This window comes from Marmota marmota, unplaced genomic scaffold (assembly GCF_001458135.2).
Source record: "Marmota marmota marmota unplaced genomic scaffold, marMar, whole genome shotgun sequence".
Classification (NCBI taxonomy): Eukaryota; Metazoa; Chordata; class Mammalia; order Rodentia; family Sciuridae; genus Marmota; species Marmota marmota.
Genome location: NW_025999869.1, coordinates 22,538,138 through 22,561,450, shown reverse-complemented (window position 1 = coordinate 22,561,450; position 23,313 = coordinate 22,538,138). Strand labels below are relative to the sequence as shown.

The window sequence follows — 23,313 nt, the reverse complement described above, 5'->3', positions numbered from 1 at the left end:
CTCCTTTTTTTTTTTTTTTTTTGAATTAATTATAATTACTTTGGTTCCTGAGAAAATAAAGGCATGCCTAGAGACTGAACAAAAATATGATTTAGAAATAGCTAGATTTCTACATGCAAAAGAATGAAATTGGATTCTTACTTACCTTACACCATATATAAAAATTTACTCAAAATTTATCAAAGTTACACCGTTCATAAAAATTTACTCAAAATGTATAAGAGGGGCTGGGAATACAGCTCAGTTGGTAAAGGGATTGCCTCACAGGCACAAGGCCTGGGTTCCATCCCCAGCACCACAAAAAAAAATTGAGGCAATATAAGAGATTAAAGTATAATATTTTTACAAGAAAAGATAATAGTAAATCATGATGACCTCGGTTTTGGCAGTAGTTTTTCAGATATAACGCCAAAAGCACAAGCAACAAAAGAAAAAAAAATAGATATTTGAATTGCATCAAAATTAAAATGTTTTCTGTATCAACTGATACTGTCAAGAAATACAGGACAACACATGGAATGGGAGAATAAATTTGCAAATCATATCTGATAAGGGTCTAGCATCCAGAATATATAAAGTATTCTTACAGTTTGGCAACAAAAGGACAAATAACACAATTGGAAAATGGACAAAGGACTTAAACATTTCCCAAGGAAAATGCATAAATGGCCATCAAGCACATGAAAAAGATGCTCAACATAATTAGTCTTAGGGAAATACAGCTTGAAGCCATTGTGAGATATCACTTTGTATCCACTGGAATGGATTTGTAAAAAGAAGGAAAAAGACCCCCCCCAAAAAAATTTAAAAACAAAGAATGTGAGAAATTAGATACCCCACCCCCAATATTAATGATGGAAATGTAAAATAATATAGCCTCTGTGAAAGACTGTTTGACATTTCTTCTAAATTTGAACATAGAGTACCCAAACAATCCAGCAATTTTTCTCCTAGGTATGTACCTGAAAAACAGTTCACAAACAAAAATTCGTACACAGATATTCATAGCAATATTGACCATAGCCAAAAAGTGAGGATGATCCAGATGTCCCACTAATATTTATCATGGATAAACAAAACATATATAGCAATTTAATAAAATATTATTCATCCATAAAAAGAAACAAAGTACTAATTAAAGGAAGCCAATCACAAAAAGCTAATATTACGTGATTCTTTTTATATGAAATGTCCAGAATAGGCAAATACATACAAAAGTAGACTAGTGATACCTTCCAGGGACTGGAGAAAGGACAGAATGGGAAGCATTTACTAAACTAGTTAGTGATGATGATCATATAACATTGTAAATGTGTGAAATGCCATTGAATTGTGCACTTTAAATTGATTGAAATGGTAAATTTTATGTGCATGTGCATTTTACATAATTTTGAAAATATATGATTCAAAATTACATTGCTAACTATATTACTACTTAACATTTGCTTACTTTTAATCTATGGAGCAAAGTAAACAAACCAATTCACCATTTTTGAAAATTGACAGTATTTACAATGAATGAAATATCAGATTTGTTTTCATTAAAATTTGGGGTTAAATATGTTCTTAGCTATAGAAACACTTATACTGTTTTTTGATATGATTACCAGCTTTTATGATATGAAGTTTGTATTTTGAGATGCTCTGAAATACATATCCCATGTATTTATTCCATTTTAATGAATATAAGATGACTTTTATCTTCTGAATGCACAGAGTTCTTTGTTGCTTGTGTACCCAAGGAAGCAAAATTTTAGACTAAAGCATGCCTCTGTTAGAACAAGCCTTTTTATATACAAGGAAGGGGAGAAGAAGGTTAGTCATAAAGCTCTATTCTTCCTTAGTTTGGGGCATGTTTTTGGAATGTACTTTTTCAGAAATAATGCCTCTCATAACCATATGCTGCCTTTTCTGTCTTTCCTCAGGTGACACGGATTGTATTATTATGGGTAAATAATCATTTTAATGATTTTGAAGGTGATTCTGCTATGACTCAGTTTCTGGAAGAATTTGAAAAAAATCTGGAAGATACAGTAAGGCTCAAATGAATTTCTTTTTCAGAGTTGCTGCTCCTCAGCGAGAACAATTATTCAGAACAGCAATGGCTTTTGTATTATCCTGCATACTAAATGAGAACTCTGTAATTCTGCTTATCCTCCGCCACCTCAGCTGAAACAAAAATCATCCTTTTAGACTCTGTTTTTCATTTTTAGTTTAAGACTAGTATCTCTTAGTTCCTCAGGCTTCTAAGTACTGGGCATATGTGGATCAGTCCATAGTCACCCATGTCGCTGATTTAGGCATTTATGTATACATATGTGTCTTTGCTTTTGGTCTCTTTTTCAGCCATTTCTTTTCTACTTCCCAGTTTAGGAGCTCATTATTTTATTATACCTGTTCTATTATAGTAGCCTGCTAAATGGTCTTAGTTCTAGTTTTCTTCTACTCCATTCTGTGTGTCCAAAAGATAGATATTAAAGTACAAACATAATGCATATTGCTTGTCTTTGTTAGCACACCATATTTTTTTTTTTTTAAGAGAGAGAATTTTTTTTTTTTTTTTTTTTTTTTTTTTTTTTAGTTTTCGGCAGACACAACATCTTTGTTTGCATGTGGTGCTGAGGATCGAACCCGGGCCGCATGCATGCCAGGCGAGCGCATTACCACTTGAGCCACATCCCCAGCCCAGTACACCATATTTTCTACCAAAGTAGTGTCTCACCTTATACTCATGTCACTCATCTACTTTTTCAGGATTTTTCTTATGTACTATAGATTATATCTAAACCAGACTATTTTGTAGTTCTTTATCACAGACCTTGTTGTATTCTCTTCTTCCAGTTCTGCTCTTTCCAAGTATGTGCAACTTTCAGTGCATATCTTTTATATCCGATCTACGTTAAGACTTTGTGGATCTCCCTGCTACATGTGCTTTCACCTTTTCTAAATATGTAGTATTTAAGATAATTCCTTCAAGGTCTTCTTAACTTCCACAGTAGCTATTGATGAATACATTTGATTCTCCTTGTCACATAGAATTCAGCTGCAACTAGGTTGTCTGCTTCTAGCAGCTTGAAATTTTTGGAAATAAATAATGTAGTATAATGGTTAAAAGAGTACAGCTCAGGAATCAGTTTGCCTGAATTAACATTCATACTCCATCACTTGCTCGATATGTGAATTTGGACAAGTTGCCTAACCTTTATGTTCCTGTTTACTTATTTGAAAGATAATAGCCCCTACTTCAATGAGATTGTATGAAGATTGTAGTGAGTTAATGAATAACAATACGAAAACAATCCTGGCACATAACATATGCTCAAGAATTATAGTCTTCAGAGTCTTAGTGGCTTGAGTTGCCTGAAAAAGAAAAAAATTGGAAGATATGATCCAATTTTTACCCCTTAGTTCTTATAGACTTCTCAGCAGCATATCTGCTTTGTAAAATGGGGAGAAATGAACAGGGACTGGGGAACCTGATATAGAGGCACACCAACGTCAATAGTCATGAGATGAACAAGATAGGTGTTTGTATTACGAAAGTTCAGAGAATGAGAAGTAATTTTTTATCATCCCTGTGGGGATGAGATAACATTTTGAAATCTTTTGTTGGTGGTGGTGGTGGTAGTGATGGTTCTAGGGATTTAACCCAGGGGCAGTCTGTCTCTGAATTACATCCCCAGCCCTGATCTTTAGTTGTCTTTTTAACTTATCTAAGTTGCTGAAACTGGCCCTGAACTTGCTAACCTCCTGCCTCAACCTCTTGAGTTGCTAACCTGTGATTATCTAAAAATCTTTAAAATCGTACTCAGACATCTTATTCTTGAGAGAGTACTGCAGTAGACGGGCCGGGCCCTCTCCTTTAGTTGTTTTTTTTTTTTTTTTTTTTTTAATCACCTCACATGATTAAAAAAAATCATTAATAGTAATTAATAGTAAAAATTAATAATATGTATTAATAGTAAAAATTCATTAATAGTAGTTTATGTTTACAGTTCTTATTTTAATAATTTTTGATGATTTTAGAAGCCTATAGGAATAGACATAATTTTATTCTTTTTTTTACTTTATAGAAAATGAATGGTCATCTTAGGTTATTGAATATCGCCTGTGCTGCAAAGGCTAAGTGGAGACAGGTTGTGCTACAAAAGGCTTCTCGAGAGTCACCTTTGAATTTCAGCCTTAATGGAGGAAGTGAGAAGGGATTTGGTATTTTTGTTGAAGGAGTAGAACCTGGTAGCAAAGCTGCTGATGCAGGACTGAAACGTGGTGATCAGGTAAGTAAATGACTCACCATTTAAATTAAAGCCATCTTATCAACACAATAGTCTGTCTGTTATTTTTGTTCTTATCCGATATTTCTTAAGTAGATATAGTCAGTTTGAGTATTTGTCTGAGTGCATCTTAAGAGGTGGTATTCTAACATGGCTTATTTTTTAAACACATTTATTATATATCCACTGCTGTTAATAAAAAATTTGATCTAGCGTTTGAACCAGCTCGACCAGGCCTCATCATCGTGACCTCCTTTGGGCCTGCCTCATACCCCAAAGATTAGTTTTGAAGGAAGGGTCATTTCACTTCTTATGTAAGTGGCTGAAGATTACCGTAAGTGATGGTATCAACTTAAATAATGTTCATATGATAACATACTACATTTATAAGCCAGGTGAGTCAGGTGAGGGACCAGAAAAAATCAGACACTGAAAGGAATTTGGTGATGATCCATTTCTTCCATTTAGACATAAGGTAACTACTGAGCAGGCGGTTTGAAAATGTGATTTACTTATAACCTTTTGTTACATTAAAAACGCAATTCCCATGCTAACCTTAGTCCTTCCAGGCATATTAATTACATTCTCAAATGATAAAGTTTCTAAATTTGTATTTTTAACAAAGCTCTCTAAGATGATACTGATGCATATCAGAGGGTTGTTTCCCAGATCTTAGATACCATCAGACTCACTTGAGAAACTTACTTTTTCATGTTCAAAAACTTGTTCATTCATTCAGTTAAAATGTGGTTTTATTTTACTTTTGAGCTGAACCATACTATCACTTTTTTAATATGATAAGGGTATTCACATTATAAAAAACTATTTTGAAAGATGCTATCCTTCAAAATAGTGATTCATAACCAACGTGTGATTTCTGCCCCAAGAGACTTTTGAGTTTTTTGTTTCTTGTTTTTTTGTAGTGGTACTGGTAGTCAAACCTAGAGCCTCCCTCACACTTGAGGATTCTACCACTGAGCTACATCCCCAGCCCTAGATAGATAGGTAGGTAGATAGATTTTGTTTTGTTTTTGTTTTTGTTTTTTTCCCTTTTTTGGTACCGGAGATTAAGCCCAGAGGCACTTTACCACTTAGCTACCTCCCCAGTCCTTTTGATTTTATTTTAATTCAGCGTCTTACTAAGTTGCTGAGTCTGGCCTCGAATTTTCAATCCTCCTACCTTAGCCACCCAAATTCCTAAGAATGAAATTTAATCTGCTTTTCCTTCTTCCATCATCCCTCTCCATTACTGTGGAGATGATCTGAGGCTTTAAGCAACTCCCACACCCTCAAAAAAGGGGATCTCTTTATTTTTATTATTTTTGCATAATACTGTATTATCTGTTTTAGGAGATGCAGGTCTTTTTTAACTTGAATTTTACTTCTGTAGAATTTTCTTTTCATAATGTATTGTTATGCATTCTTTCTTATCCTTTTGGAATTTTTATGTCAGTCCCCTAGATCTTTCCTCTTTGTTGATTATTTTTTATTCATTATATTTCTCTATCACTCTTTATTGGAATTGGCATTTTTTAAAACTAAGCTTGTATAATTCTGAGGTACAGCCAAATTGGGCAATCCTTGATGTTCATATGAAAAAGAACTTATCTCAGTTATGCTTCTTATTGTTCGGCTACCTGATACAATCAGTGACAGCAGGTTTTTAAATATATTTAGAGAGCTACTTTCAAATGAATTATTTCACTTTAAAATGCAGTAAATTTACACATAGGATATTTGACTATACATACACACAGGTGGTAATTTTTGATATGATTTGATATGGTCAAAATTTTTCATTTATGAACTTTTCTGTGATCTTTGTAAAAAAAAAAATCCTTACTATTATCCTAAAGTGAATGAACTTTTAAAATATATATATATATATAATTTACAGTAGAGAATTTGGAAAATGCAACCATATAGGAGAAAAAAATAAATACCCATCTACCTTCTCACAAAGAGAGCCATTGTTTACTTATGGTACATTTTATTGAAGTCCTACTGTACTTTTTCAGCATAAACTTTTAAGCTTTTGTCTTTTTACATTTTATTCTTAATTTGTATTTTTCAAATACTCTTAAGATAATGGAAGTAAATGGACAGAATTTTGAGAATATTACATTTGCAAAGGCCCTTGAAATTTTGAGGAATAATACTCATCTTGCACTAACTGTGAAGACCAATATTTTTGGTAAGTTTTGTTGTAAATACTGTCTGAGCTTTGCTTTTCTGTTTTTGTAATAGAAAAGTAAAGTCCTAACAATGAAAAGAAAAATAAAATGTAAAACATTTCTTATCTGAGCTATTAAGGTATTATTAGGATTGCTAATGTGTGTAGTACAATTTAGAATTTTCACTTTTCATTTGTGCTTATTATTTTGATATCTTAGAAAGTTTGAAAGTAGGTATACAACTATATTCATTCAGTCATTTATGAAATATCTATTGAGAATCTGTTATATACCATACTCTGGTAGAGGAATACTTAAAATGACCTGAATAGAACTTAGAGTCATAATCAGGTTTTTTTTCTCCCTGCTAATTTACAAATTAATCTACTTCTAATCTTTTAACTAGCTTTCTGAAATAATGTAAATGCCAGATTGTTTCATGGAAATTAATTAAAGCACTGAATTAATAATCAGTGAATTACAGATTTCTAACAAGAGACTCTACCTTCCTGTGTAAAAATGTTGATTATGTCATATAAACAAAGCAAATGTTCACCTTGTACTTATTTTATTAAGAAATTTATGGGTTTTTTTTTTATAACTTTAAGAAAGGATTTATTGTCATTTGGATTCATTTGATACCACAGGATTTTTGTTAAAATTCAGAGAAAGGCAACAGTAAATACAGTATAGCCATTGAAAATTGTCAAAGAAAATTTAAGAGTTTTTATTTAAGAGCTGGTTCCCCTAGGTTTCAGTTGCAATTAGAGAAGTAAGAGTTGACTTTTAAAACTATGCCTATAGAAAGGAAGTGTGAGTTTTAATTTTTCCACTGTAACTCCTCTTTATACTCTGCTTAGTAATATTGAAAAATGAAGCATTTGTTATTTTTCCTCTTTTTATTGGAGTCACTTTGACTGAATTACATCATGTTGACTCTGATATATAACAGTCAGTTGGCAACTATACAGTACTTAACAAAGAATAAGTAAGTAAGCCTTCAGGGTTTTTGGATTTCCTAGAGGTGACACTAGTATTTAGTGACACCAGCTTTTAGCTTAAAACCACAGGGATATCAGTTTTGAAAAACATGAAACCAGCATTATGCATGTTGGACAGATTATTTACTCTCCAGGCTTCAGTTTCTCCAGCTATATTTCATAAGGTTCTTGTAAAGATCCAATGCCTTTACTTTTTTCTTGTCACTTAATGATTGCTAATTAGTATCAAATATTATTATATACAAAAATATATAGATAGCATAATATAGTGTTTAACAACATTAACTCTGAAAGACAGAAAAAATAAGTTTAAAGATACAAAAGGTGTAATGTATAACAAATTAGAATAAAAAGTTTAAATTTTAAAAGATACAAAAGGTAGTGAACCCACACTCTCAGAACCCTAGAACCCTCTGAGTGGTAAGAATAACAAAATGTCAGACTGGATGTTGCATGGACCTTTTTTTTTTTTTCTTTCAAAATACTTTTATTTAAAATTAAAAAATTGAGGCTGGGGTTGTGGCTCAGTGGTAGAGTGCTCGCCTCACACGTGCAAGACCCTGGGTTCAATCCTCAGCACCACATAAAAATAAGTGAAATAAAGGTATTGTGTCCAACTACATCTAAAAAATAAATATTTAAAAGGTAAAATTAAAAAATTACAATTAAAAAAAAGCCACCACAAACCCTGCCTTTCTTTTTAAATAATGCAGCATGGAGCAGTTTGGTTTCCACCCTGTTGTGCTGGGGCTGAGGTCCTGCCAAGAAATTGGGGTTCAACCTGGGGAAAAGAGATCAGCCCCTCCCACTCCCTCAAGAGGCAGAGCCTGGGTTTCTAGAGCAACCTGGCAACACACCTCTGTCACTGTTGACAGGCCCCACCTTATCTTCCCTGAGGACCCAGTGGTCACAAGGGGAGTGAGAACTGGAGAGAAAGGCAGAAGAAATGTGTGAAAAGTCAGACTCCCAGAGTTTCATTAAGGCATTTGGAACAGATAAATTAATTCAGGAAGACCTATCTTCACAGAAGGCTGGGGTAACCAGATACACACACATGCAAGAAACATATTTGTGGAACCCTGAAATGGGAGGAAAGGAGACCATAGTCACTATTTGGTGCTTCTATCAAAACACACACGAACGAGTTACATCCAGGGATCCAGCCCACTGAGGCCGCCGTGAGGAAGGGTTCTGTTCCCATGTTAATTTTAGGATCCTATAATGATTTCCATGATGTGATCTAGTTCATTCCACTGCCAGGATCCTGGGACACAGNGGGGGGGGGGGGGGGGGGGGGCGCAGGGTAGGCTCCTTTTCGACTGCAGATGTGTTAATGTTCAAAAAGAAGTCATCCAGGGTATAGTCCCCCAGGTACCAGGAACTCAGAGCTTCCAAGAAGACTGGGTCAGGTTGGGGTAGCACTTCATTCTTGAGGCCGGGGGAGCCACTGGATTCTGAGGTACTTCTGTCTCATCCATGGATGTCTCCAACTCCCTGAGGGTAGAGCCAGCCGATGGTGGTGGAGAGGGAGAAATCTCTTCCTCACCCAGGAAGAGGGGCTGCAGGGACGGGCCGGGGCAGAGCAGGTGCTGGAGCCAGGTGAATGGCGGCCTGGAGTTGCTGTAGGGATTTGTGGATAAGGACATGCCTGCGGAGGCTGGGTGCTCAGGGGCCCAGGCTGTGTTGGATTTTGTCTAGGGAGATGTATAGCAGAGCTTTTTGGCAGCTCCGAAGGCTTGCTAGACTCCAGTCCCACTTTTCATCCTCCTCCTCTTCCAATCTGAGTGTTTCCTCTTCAGGCCTCTCACCAAGATGCCCTAGATCAGAAGTAGAGAATTTCAGGTCTGAACTCTGCCTTGGACACTGCTCAGTTGTGTGATCTTGGGAAATGATGTGAGGTTACTTCTATGAGCCTCATTTGTAAAATGGGTATTATAAACATATAGTCAGTCAGGGGCAGAACTACATCGTTAGGGTCTAGGGTGGAGGGTGGTAGAGAGCAGTCAAAGCTGCTCCCTTTAATTTAGCTGGTCTTCACACCAAGATCCTGCGTGGATCTTGTAAGCAAAGAAAATGTTTGTATAGATGATACCAGAGCAAATCATACTTGCCATTTTGTATTAGTAATTAGGATCATCAAGAGAGCATGATGAAATCCCAAATAAGTGATCTTACAGATTGGGAGCAGGGAAGGGGGACATTCAAGGAAGAGACAAAAAAACATTTCTAGAACTCTGCTTGGAGCAATTTAAAAATCTAGCCCTTGAAACAAGAACAGCATGTTGGGGGCGGGGGGGGGGACATTGAGGAAGAAACAATTCTTAGAGTGATGTAAAATATGGTGGTAATGACAAAAGCATTCAATAGAAGGAATTGATAATAAAATGGTATCATCCTTCTGCTGAAACCTTCCTACAGGATGGGAGAAAATATTTGCCAGCTATTCATCTGACATAAGGTTAATATCCAAAATTTATAAAGAACTTAAAAAACGTGGTTTAAAAAACAAATATATGGAAAAATGTTTGATATCATTAGCCACCAGGAAAATGCTCATGAAAACCACAATGAGATACCATCTCACCCCAGTTAGAATGGCTGTTAATAATAAATAACAATTGCTGATAAGACGAGGAAAAAAAAGAAGTCTTACACACTATTGATGGGAATGTAACTTAGTATGGCCACTTTAGAGAACAGTTAAAAATAGATCTACCATATGATCCAGCAATCCCATTTCTGGGTATATATCTGAAGGAAATGAAATTGGTATACAAAAGAGATAGCTGCATGACTGTTTACTGTGGCACTATTCATCATACCTAGATATGGAGTCAGTCTAAGTGCCCACTAACAGATGAATGGATACAGAAAATATGCTGTGTGTATATATGTACATACAGCCATTTATATCAGCCATTTTATAAAACGCAAATTTTGGAGCAAAGTGATGGAGCTGGAGGATATCATGTTAAGTGAAATAAGTCAGACATAGAAAGACAAGTATGACATATTCTCTCTCACATGTAGAAACTTAAGAAAGTTGACCTGAAAGTAGAATAGTGGTTACTAGGGGCCAGGAGGGCGGAGTAGGAAGGTAGAAGTATGGTTGGATATAACAAGTGCACACTATATTCATGTAAAGTATATTGCTCAAAGTTATGCCTTGTGATAAGCTGAGTGGTTTTGTAACGTGTATTTGGTTATGTTATTTAAGTGTATTTTCCAGAGTATGCAGCCACCATTCCACATATAATCTGTTTCTATAACATTCATTAAGTAGTTAGTTATATTACTTATTACCTAAATAGGAACCTGTAGATTTTTAAAACATGCTGGCAGCCTACCCATTTTCTGTCCATTTCCTCAAGTGACTTCATTTTATCAGTGTTGGACAACATCATAAGTACAGTCAGGTTTGAAAACTGAAGAAAGAAGTAGATAAAGCAGATAAAGGATGGGTGATCATGTTTAGTTGAATGGGCTGCAAAAGGCCAAATAACAGAAAATGATTGTATTTATCCTTTAAATTTATTTTTGGTGTAAAAGCTTCCTAATGAAAAGAAATGACAGGTTTATTTGTTTATTTCCAGTATTCAAAGAGTTGCTTAGTAGGATTGAACAAGAGAAATATGGTGTTCCTCATATTCCAAAAATTGCTGAAAAAAAAAGTAATCGGCACTCAATTCAAGATGTCCCAGGAGATATTGAACAGACATCACAGGAGAAAGGAAATAAGAAAGTTAAAGCAAATACTGTTTCAGGTGGAAGAAACAAAATCAGGAAAATTCTGGATAAAACAAGATTTAGTATCTTGCCTCCAAAGCTATTTAGGTATGTACTGTCACTCTCTGTCATATAGGAATTTTTATATTGATTGTAAAATTTTTATTGTGGGAGAGGGAAGTTTGGGTCATTTCTTGCTTTTTATGTAGCTATTGTATTATAAAGTCTCATAGCAATCTATAATAAGAAAATAAATTCTAAATTTCTCCCCATGGCTTTTATGAAGTTACCACTGTTAAATTATATAATATTGTATTGATGTTACTTTAAATTTTAGAAAACACTTAGTTTTTTATTCTGAGACCTATTTTTATATATTTTTTGGTCAAATTTCAGTCCCTGGTCTAATTTGGACAATCTTGGGACACATTTCACTGCTACCATCATTTTTTTTTGTTTTATTTTGGTTTGGTTTTGGTTTTAAATCATGGCACCATTTTCCCCCTCCTGAAGTCTAATGCTAAACTTTAGTCAAACCTATTTTTTATTTCAAAAGCAGAATATCATCAAAACTAAGTAATACCTGAAAATTTTATATGTAAATTAAAGTCTGTGAAATACCAATTAAGTCAGTCCACTAAAGAGTCATGGTTGAGAATGCCTCTAGTGTATATTATATTATATGGGTATATATCTTACAGATGTACATATATTGTTATATTTTATGATTATTATGTTATATACTATACATATATATAATACAGAACTTTTGTAACTGCTTTCATAAAGCAGTTCTGAGAACACTAAAATATAGGTATAATACTTGTACATAGTAGGCACTCAAGTAATACTTATCAAATAAGATAGTGAATTAATCAGAAGAAAAAAGCATACTCCAAGAACCACATATATAATTTTCAGTATTTTTTAATAGTTAAAATTCTCAAAGATTTTAAAGATCAGAAAATGTTCTTCCTAAAGCTCTAATTTCCAACCAGAGAAGTACATTTGCCCTTCCTTTAATTTGTCATGCATAGATTGAAATATCCTAAGCTTTGTTCCTAATCTCTCTCTCTCTCTCTCTAGAAAATTCATAACTCATTTTGTGAGTGCCTTGCTTTCCTTGAAGTAAAGGATTTATAAAACTCATAACCTTAAATAGCAGAATTTGCTAATATTGTACATACTATAGCAAACATTATAAGAAAAGTCTTGTTCTCACAAATGGGGATCAAGTAAGGAGAATATAAAAGGCACCAGCCCACATTGAAGAGGTTGAGGTCAGTTTTGTGATGAACAAAAGTCACTGTGGGAAATAGAGACCAGAAGACAGAAAAGAATTCACAAGCAGAGTTTTTTAGAAGGTAGTGCTCTGACTTGTACTTCTAGAAACCCCAGTGGGTTTGGTCTGGAATCTTTTAAGCGGTTCTTATTTTGACTGGTAGCAGAGTTGTGACATGTATATCATTTAAAACCTGAGAATACTGTTAATTATTACTCACCTCAGCTTGTTAGTGTTGAATTCTAGTAAGCTATACTCAAGTTTCAGGCAACTAAATCAATATATCATCTCCACATAATTCTTTGGGAAATGAGAATTAGTTACTGTGCATGGATTCTATCTTTGCTTACAGCAGGAAGCGTGGAAGTTGAGATCACCTGTAGTCAGTTGAGTATCTTCTACATTATCACCTTATATTGGTACCAAAAAAAGAACATAAAAATAAAATATAGCATAAAAATCATATTCTACTATTCTAGTAGAATAGTTTCACTTAAACTCAGAAGGATTTTTCTGAATTTAATTTTCCTCATTTATTAACCAAGAAATATTTACTGTTTTGCTATGAGTACAAACATGAATAAAATGTGCTGCACTTTAGATGTCTTTACTAAACATGTTTTAATGAAGTAAAATACTAATAACTTCAGCTACAGGAGTTTAGTTAAATACATTGTACTGCAGAGTGCAAAAATGACTAGAAGGGAAAATACCAAGATGTTGATTATGGGAGATTTTGTAAAGAATTTTATAGATAATTTTTCCCTTCTTCCCTTGCTTTCTGTATTCTTCAGGATTTCTGCTTTGAATATTTGTTATCTTTTAATTGAAATGACTGCAATTACTGGATATCTTTTATATGCCCAGATGCTTTGGGAGAGGCATCAAGAACAGACTTGATTTGTTCCTTTAGAAGTACTTACTTCTGTGAGAGTAGGGTGTGAGTTTTCAGAGAGGTGTAGGAGAGAATTTCGGTATCTCTAAAAGGAACAAAGAAAGGATGTAAGGAAGCAAATACTTGAGATAAGAATAAATAATTCCAAAATCCTAAATCATATATACTATTGATTATAACATACCCAATAGTAGACTGTTTTGCTTGCTTATCAGGAATTATTTTTATTCTCCAACTTCTTATCAACATACTTTTTTTGTTTGCTTTTGATATTTGAGTTATTTTTTATTTGCATATTGATGCTATTTTGTAACCATTATAGTTCTATAATATAAAACTAAGTACTTTTATTCTCAGTGAATCTAGTGTCAGGGAATTGTTGAGGAATTTTTCACAACTGTCTTATTTCTATTATTGCATCACCTCTCAGGAAACTGTTTTGGTAAGAGTTGATGTACTTATTTGCCAAATAGGCTTTATCAATTCAGCTTCAAGCATGGATATTTTGCCATGTAGATACTGTATCATTCCTGTCATAGCATGGATTGTACATGACAGTATAATTTTCATTTATATATACTCACACCTTAATTGCCATGAATTTATAACCAGCTTTTCATGACTACAGCAGCAAAGTGGCATAACAATTCATTATTAGAAAGCAGAGTTAATGTTAAATAACATCAGTGTGATATAAGGTCTTTTAGGAGTTCATGAACATCTCTTAGCATCTATAGTGAATTCCAATTTGCTATAACTAATACAACTAATTCCCTTTTATAGACAATTCTAACTTTTAGTATCATTTAGGTTTCTTCTACTTGATTAACAGGACTAACTAATCTCTAACTTTAGTTTCTTGGATTCAGTTTTCTGACCCTCTGTCCAAATATTGTTAGATGTGTTTTCAAAAACGGAAAGAAAAAAAAAGGCTGTTGCTTTAAAAAAAAAATCTTTATTTCTACTTAAGAATCTATGAAAGCTGTCCTTCTTTAAAACAATTAACTGTGACATCTAGGAATACAAATTATAAGGAGCCAATTTAGGGTAATCTCAAATTACTTATCAGATAAGATATTTCCTTTGCCTTACTTTTCAGATAGATTCCTTTTCTCCTTGAGAACAAATTGTTCCCACACTGTCCTCTTCTGCATTTCAATATAAATTAATTAAAATAAATATCCTTTCTTAGGTTTGTGTGGTTCTCATTTTAATTTTGGTAAAAGTACTTTATCTTCTTTGCCAAAATATTCACCTTCTTTACCTATTTTAATCCTTATAATAGTTTGGGGGTACAGATATGAGGAAAACCAAGGTCCAGCAAGAGAAAGAAATTTGCCTGAGGTCAAACAGCTAATAACCCAGGTCTGTCTGACATCAAAGCTTGCTCTTAAAACAGTAACAAGAAGTCTTTGCTTTCTTCCACATTTTCATTCTTTTCCCAACTCTTCAGCTGTCTGTCCTGGCCCTCTCTTTCTTGTATGGCTGTTAAGTTCTTTAGCTATTTAACAATTCTCTGGCATCATTTTCTAATCTGCCTAAATCATGTTTTACTTCTAACATAGTCTAAATATACCCCATATCACTCATTTTTAATACTGTAGCCTTATCCTTTCCATGATAATAGGTAAGTATTCTGTGATACTGCCTGTTTGAATGTACAACAAGTACTAGGCATAATGGTACATTGAATAAATTTAGGTGGGAACTAATATTAATGGAAAGTATTGGTTTTTGTTTTTTTAATATAATGAAAACCCTAGAAGTGGTATTTTGCTACTGATGCTGTTGGGAATCCTCTCCATGCCCTCCCCTATTGCTATCCTATGTTTATGTAGAAATGTTTTACTTTAAAATTTATATTTTGAGATCATAAAACTTAAGTAACAGTATATATATCCCCATTCCCCCACTTACAGGTAAATTTAGAGTTGCCTGTGAGATTCTTCTAAAATATTCTAAAAGAAGTTTTTTCTTTGCTTAAATTTGGCCACTTAATTATTAACTTTTTTTTTTTAATTTTAAAAGAGAATTAACTTTTGCTGCTTCCTTCCTATTCTGGATTTTGTATGTTGTAAGTAGGGAGGAAGGGACACTTTCTATAGTTTAGCTATGCATAGTTGGATACTTATATTAATGGACACTAAAATATGCATCCATGTATTAGCTGGCAAATTTTTCAAGGGCTCCCTAAACATTCAGGTTCAGTTTCTTTACCAAAACCAGTTGAAACTAAGTATGACTTTTTTTATGATGCAGTAGAATTACTCAGATGTACAAATTAAATTTTACATGAACATAGTTGTTAAAAATATTTATATTTTCATCATTGTAGTTATCCTGTTTTAAAAATTACAGTAATATTTTAATCCAGTTGTTTAGATCACCATTTTGAAATGGTTTTTATGCCTTAATGCACAGAGAATAAAAATGTTTACTGTTTAAATACCCTCTAATATTTTAAAGTGTTATATGATTTTTTTTTTTTTTTTTAGTGATGGAGGCCTGAGCCAATCACAAGATGACAGCATTGTGGGAACAAGGCATTGTAGACACAGCCTAGCTATAATGCCTATTCCTGGAACACTCTCATCCAGTAGCCCTGATCTCCTACAGCCTACTACCAGCATATTGGACTTTTCCAATCCTTCAGGTAATGTTCACACATAATTTTATGAAGACAAATTGGTACCTAATGAACAGACAAATGGTTGGGCCATGCAGTAAATACTAAATTTGCTTGCCTGCTACCTTCTCTTACCTCTGGGTGACTTCATGCTGAAAGCAGTAAGATTATCTTTTTATCTAAACTTGCAGAGTACGTCCTCAAAAATTAAAGAAAATTACGTAAAAACTACCCCTGACCACAGATTTAGATGTCTTTTGGTAATTATTATCTGAGCAGTGAAATGAAAACAGACACTTCTTAGCCAAGAAACATGTTATCCAAAGTATGAAAAATTTAAATGGCCTCGATAATCTTTCTTAGGGATATATAAAAATGCCTTGGTAATTTTCTAAAAGCAGTGATTTTTTTTTATGTATTGATGCACGGAGAAAGAAATTATCACTTAACTATATAATCTAAAATTTCACTCCAAAGGATCAACACCTTTGAAGAATCAACTAGATATCATCATTTGAAGAAATTCAAAATAGCTTTTAATAAAAGACACATGCAATTAAGTGAGCAATATAATGTGTCCAGGGAAGAGAAAGGAAAAAAATTCTTCCACAAAGATCATCATATTTCTGGTGCAGCATAAATTTTCATTTCCAACAGCTAGTGTTAAGAAGGAAGGAAACTCAATTACATTAATCTCCATATTTGAAGAAAATACATAAGTGTAGTAGTAAAGTTTGTGTTTCATTATAGCAACTTACAACCCCAGGACATAACACAAAAACAGTGAGGTCATTCTGTACGTGGTTTTTTCCTTTTTAATTCAGTTGCCTCTTAACCACTAGAGAGACTACTAAACCCATTTGTACAACTTACTTTCTATGTCATTATCAGTATTCTTTTCAAGAATAAATATTTTAGTGAATCATTACTTTGCTTAGAAATTTCTAGCAGTTTATCAGTGAGTGTTCACTTACGATACAGAAATCACTCTCCTTATTTGATCAGAAGTTAATGTAAAGATTGCTACCCACCTAACAAGTTAATTAACTTAAAAGGGTAAGAAAGCAAGACTGAAGTATCATAGGGGTAGGAAAATCTACCATCTGGATTCAGTTTCTGTTATATAAAGGAAATGTTACTACCAGTGTGGGACATTTTGCTGGGATAAACCTCCCTTCTTACCTCCTATTCTGATGTTATCCCCACTGTTTCTTCATCCTTTTTTGAATATGGCATATACCTGTAGAATTCTTTGTCCATGTGGTTTGGTCAAAGAATTCTACAGGTATATAGTCAACTTTTTCTTTTCATCGATGCTGAAATTAAATGTTACTCATATGGGAAGTTCAGCTCCCTCTGCTGTGGTGTTACTTGCTCTTTTTTCAGAAGTTCCCAGCACATTTTCATGGCCTGTCTTTATTTGTTATGTGATAGGTTAGAAATTTCTTTTCGTGCCTGTGTGAATTGTGTTCTACAATGATGCTTGTTATACCATGTATAAACTTTACAAAATATTTTTGCACTACTAGAGCAGAAGCTAAATATACTTACATTCATAAGACAAGTATTTAGGGATATATGATACATAGATTTATTGAATTTTTGTCTGTATTTTTGCCATAGGCATATGTAGAATATAGGGCCAAGGTAATAAGGAATGGGCTATGGGATAGGAGAGAGAATGAGAGAAGACGTAAGATGAGATGTTAGATGGGGAACAAAGAAAAGAGGTTAAAGTTGTTAAAATTTAGAAACTTTCAGTTAAGCCCCATGGAGCAGAAATTTAGGCCTCTGAAGAGGAGATACTGCCCAACTTGATTACAGATTGGGTCGCAATTTCTCTTCCTTGAAAACGTTTTTAAAAGGACTGAAAATACCTTTTTAAAATCCATTGAGTGAATCTTAATATGGTTCAGTCTACAGACTGTGCCCGTGTTAGTAATGTAAATGAATGCATATATGTATTTAACTTAAAAAATATATTTTAAGCCCCAAAATGTGTGACTTTGTGAAAGACCTTTTACCTAGTGGTGGTGGTATTTTTATTTATCTTTAAAAAATATTTTTGACAGCTAACTCAGAATTCATCTCCTCATATAATATGCAGTCACACTGAAATTAGCACATCACATCCATATATTGTAGTACCTATGTGTCATCAGCCAAGCTTAAATTATCAGTCTTGAGCTCAGTTATGTTTATTCTTCAAGTATAAAATTGTTACTAGATCAAAATGAAAGTGGGGGCAGAACTACAAAACTGTTGATAGTTTTATTTTAATTGCTGACGTTTTTATGATTTTGCTTTATTTTTGCTGCCTTACAGCTGTTGGTTTTTACTGTAAGTATTTCGGAATTCCATTCCTAGTCTTTGTGGTATTTTGTTATTTTCAAAAAGTCATATGGTACAGAATTGAGTAAAATAGGAAACAGAACTTTTATTTCTTGTTACAAGGTAGAATTAACTAGCATGTATCCTTTTAGTCATTTTCTTTGGGAAAAAAATAAATGTGTATGTGTTATTTCTATATTCAGAGTGTACGTGCTATTCTAAAGCTCGTGAAAAGGTTTTTGAAATTTTTAACCGAATATAAGATGAAGCCTAAAAAATTCAGAGTGTGGCTAAAAGGAACTTGAAACTGAGGGGTTTTTTGTTTTGTTTTGTTTTGTTTTTGAGTTTGCAATAAAACTTTTTCCTTATTTTTTCATTTACTAGCACAAGACTTACTTGATTTACTTAATGTAGCAAACTTACTTCTGCATTGAAAGTCTGAGGGCCATTTTTTACTAGCTTTTAATTATAAAGAAACATAATCATAGTTTTTTGAAAAATCTGGTGTACACCTTTCTATTCCCCAGAATTTAGTTAATTTTCTCATGTATTCTTTTAAAAATTTATTATTCATAAAATGTGTATGCTATTCTTTTCATCTCAAATACAATCTTGTACTTTTCTTTCACTTAGCAAGTTACCTGTATTAGAATGTGATGGTCTAGCAAAATTCTGTGGGGAGCACAGTCCTGAGATTGAACTGAGGGGCACTCAACCACTGAGCCACATCCCCAGACCTGTTTTGTGTTTTATTTAGAGTCAGGGTCTCACTGGTCTCACTTGCTTAGCGCCTTGCTTTTTCTTGAGGCTGGCTTTGAACTCTAGATCCATTTGCCTCAGCCACAGCCTCTTGAGCCACTGGGATTTCAGGCATGCGCCACTGCGCCCAATTCTACCAAAATTTTTAAGCAGCTGATAGAATTCTTTTCAGCAGTTTCCTATTAGTGGACTTTTACAGTGTTTTCTAAACACTTATGTCTACATGTTTTATATTTCCATTTCCATTATTGATTTATTTTGAATTTTGTCAGTAAAAATTTTTTCTCATTATATGAGTACCTGAAAAATATCATGGGTATTGCCTCTTGGCCTATAAAACTTAAAATATTTACTTACCTGGCCCTTCAGAAAAACAAGTGTACCAATTCCTGATCTATACCATTAAATCATTACACTTTGTTTTCTTGGTAGATTTTTTACTACAAGAAATTGCCTTGTTTGGTTGATTATTGTCTTTCCTTGGCACACCATTTATTACTCATTTGAATGGAAGTAAATTCCCTGAGAGCAGATTATCTCATTTATCACTGTATCTTTATCACTTGGAACATGTTGACACATACTAGCAATGTTATTGTTCAATTAACAATTTATAGTAGAAAGAGTCTTTTTTTTTTTTTTAAAGGATGCTCTTGTTCTTTCAGGGCTGCGGGTATATATAGTTCATTTGGTAGAGTGCTTACCTCGAATGCACAAGGCCCTAGGTTCAATCCCCAGCACTACCAAAAAAAAAAAAAGGTCCTTTCATTTGAGTATTGCTCTTGACATGTGTTCTCCCACTAATAACAATTATATATGTTTGTAAAGAATATATATGTAGTACTTATTTGTAAAATAATAGAGAAAGATTTACACTGTCATTGGTGTCAGTAAAAAGAAGTTGTTTTCCTCTAATGTCTCAGTTTTCCAAGATGGTATTCATTATATTGGCACATTGATCGGGTTTGGATTATAGGGTACCCTTTGAATCCCACTTGTAGATCTGTGCTAGAGGTACCTCTGTGTGATACTTGAATCTCTCTTATGTGATTAGAGAACACCTTTTCCTTGTCTAGGAGAACAGATGGTTTTAACAGAATGTAGCATTTTAACACCCCATTCAGCAAGATATACAACTGAGTGTTTCTTCCTAAAAGACTTTATAGCATCAGGGAAAGAGAACATGAAGTATGTGCAAATTCCCCCCCACCAGATTTTGTGAATAAATTCCCCTGAAGAAAGTAATACAAAGGATAAGGAAGTCCTCACCATTCCTTCAAGGTCCTCTAGTACCACTTGCTGAGGCTCAGCTTCCAAAGCTCTAGTAAACAGATCCAGTTCTGGAGCCCAGGACCCATTTCATGAAGAGGGTAGGATCAAAACAAGTAATAACTGTATATTGTTTGGTCTTTTATTAACAAGTTAAAATAATAGTGAAACCACTTTGTTTCTCCTCACAAACCAAAATACCCATCTGCTTCCAATAATTTCCTAGGACTGTGGTGGTAGGGCACCTTATTTCATAAAATTATTTCCTGCTGTATATGTTGCATTACTTTCTTTGTTCCTTTTAAGACAAATTTTTTTAATTTTTTTTCTCTTAAAAATTAGTTACCCAGGGGCTGGGGTTGTGGCTCAGAGGTAGAGCGCCTAGCATGTGTGATGCACTGTGTTCAATCTTCAGCACCACATAAAAATAAATAAATAAAATAAAGGTATTGTGTCCAACTACAACTAAAAAATAAATAAAAAATAGTTACCCACTAGCGTCTCAAAAGGCTGAGGCAGGAGGGTTCCAAGTTTGAGGCTAGACTCAGCAATTTTGCAAGGCCCTATCTCAAATTTTTTTAAAGAGTTGGGAATTTGACTCAGTGGTTTAGAGTCTGTGGGTTCAATCTCCAGTACCAAAAACAAAACAAAGGAAAAGTTAGTAGTTTCTACAATGATCATAAGTCAATGCTAGACAAAAAGTTAACTGAGCCACCACAGTCTCCCCTATCCATTCCACTATAGTCAATACACATACACTCACACACAGAAAAGCCACAACAAGAAACATTCCTGAATTTTTATAACAGTAACTTATTTTCATAGGAAATTTTTTACTATTTGTTTATATAAGTCACTTACATAAACAAATAGTAAAAAAGTCACTCTAGTCAAGTCACTTTTCGATTATTTTAAAACATTTAACATTAAAATGCCAGCATAATAAACATTGTTCTGAAAGTTTTAACCTGTACTCTGTGATGAGAAAAAAGATTTAATCAAGTAGGACAGAAAAAAATGAAAATATCATATCATAATTCGTATTATAGGAACAGGTGGAATTTATCTGCTAACAGCAGAATTCACAAGGGCAAAGACAGATATTTAAGCATATAAACATTTAAAACCTTTCTTTGTTAGAAATACAATAGACTATTAAACTTGGGGAGATATTTACCTCTGTAAAGTAGAGTGGGTGTTCATATCTATTATGATTCAGTGGGGAAAAGCATATAGGATATCAAAAGGTATTTTAGAAAAGAAGAAATACTAATTATTCTTTAAGCCAATACCAGTTACTGAATCTCATCAATAATGGAAGAAATGAAAAATAAAATAATTACGTATTTTTGGAGGAAAAGGGCTTTCAAAAGGAGGAAAGTGAAGTAAGATATTATTATATAAACCATTTAAATAAGAATCAACAATTTTATGCTCTCACATTTGAGGATTATAAAATATAATCTCACTGGGGGACATTTTGGCAATGTCTCAAAAATCTTCAAGAGCCAAGCACAGTGATGCATGCTTGGCTGTAATGATGTAATACCAGATAATCAGGATTCTGAGGCAAAAGGATCATAAGTGCAAGGCCAGACTAGGCAACTTAACAAGACCCTGTCTTCAAATAAAAGGAGTTGGAGATGTGTAATGTAGTGATAGAGCTACAGTACCAGAAGGAAAAACTAAGGCTTAGGTTTTTTTTTTTTTTGAAGGTTTTCACAGAGGAAATAATCTGATTGCCTACAAATATTTATCTATTTTGGGGGTGAGGAAGGAGTCTAGGTCATAATATCTTAACAAATATGTAAAATGGTAAACAATAAATGTTTATCATTAGGGGTTTGGATAATTGAAATATATAAGTTATATATTATGGAGTTCTTTGCCTGTATTTAAAATAATTTTATAGAACATTGACATCATAATGTTTATAATAAATGAAAAAATATGAGTTCTAAGCCAGACAATAATATGATCCTAATTTTTATCTTTCTGAACATGTATTATCATGTTTTGTCACCTAAAAAAAATAGTAGATAACATTTTTATCAATAAATGCCATAGTGATTTCTATATGAATAATTAATCACCTACACAAAATAGGAAAATAAATTGCAACATTTACAGAAATAGTTATGTTCCAAATTGTTTTTGAAGAGTTTAAAAGTAATTTTCATGAAAATAATAAGGCATTTTTTTATTTATATAGATATTCCTGATCAAGTTATAAGAGTTTTCAAAGCAGATCAGCAAAGTTGCTACATTATCATCAGTAAAGACACTACAGCTAAAGAAGTAGTTTGTCATGCTGTTCATGAATTTGGTTTGACTGGTGCATCCGACACATATTCTCTTTGTGAAGTTTCTGTTACTCCAGAGGGTGTCATAAAGCAGAGAAGACTTCCTGACCAGTTCTCCAAATTAGCTGATAGAATTCAACTCAATGGAAGGTGAATAAGCTTCTTAGTGAATGTGATTATTGGCGGGGGGGGGGGGGGGATGTTTATGATTCCCTGTTAAAACGCGTATTTTAAGTACAAACGTCATGTTTTATTACTACCGAATTCTCTCTAAAAATTGAAAGTAGGGTTTCTTTCTTTTCTAAGCTTTTCTTATCTCTATAATTATAAAATAGAATCTTAGGATATTCTTAAGACTTCCATAAATTGGAGATAATAAAAGAGAAAACAGTTTGCTAACTTTTTAAGAACCAGCCTCACTAAAAGCAAGATGCTGGTAAATCAGAGCTGAGTGAGGCGGTGCACACCTGTAATCCTAGCAGCTCAGGAGGCTGAGTTAGGAAGATCATGAGTTCAACGCCAGCCTCACTAAAAGCAAGATGCTAAGCAACTCAGTGAGACCCTGTCTCTAAATAAAATACAAAGTAGAGCTGGGGATGTAGCTCAGTGGTTGAGCAACCCTGAGTTCAACTCCCAGTAGCCCCTTCTGCAAAAAAAAAAAAAAAAAAAGTTA

At 33.7% G+C, this 23,313-nt stretch overlaps 1 protein-coding gene across 8 annotated transcripts in view; it reads left to right on the top strand.

The window, feature by feature from the left end:
• Positions 1-23,313, top strand: part of Rapgef6 (Rap guanine nucleotide exchange factor 6) — a 215,994-nt gene that overhangs the window by 146,454 nt on the left and 46,227 nt on the right. For 7 of the 8 annotated variants that reach the window (XM_048783177.1, XM_048783193.1, XM_048783183.1 and 4 more), the window contains 7 exons: positions 1,926-2,033; positions 4,074-4,277; positions 6,360-6,468; positions 11,043-11,283; positions 15,848-16,005; positions 18,304-18,318; positions 22,550-22,790. In XM_048783177.1, coding sequence (XP_048639134.1) covers positions 1,926-2,033; positions 4,074-4,277; positions 6,360-6,468; positions 11,043-11,283; positions 15,848-16,005; positions 18,304-18,318; positions 22,550-22,790 — 1,076 coding nt within the window. The remainder of the gene's footprint in view (positions 1-1,925; positions 2,034-4,073; positions 4,278-6,359; positions 6,469-11,042; positions 11,284-15,847; positions 16,006-18,303; positions 18,319-22,549; positions 22,791-23,313) is intronic. The other variant, XM_048783200.1, reaches the window with a different exon arrangement.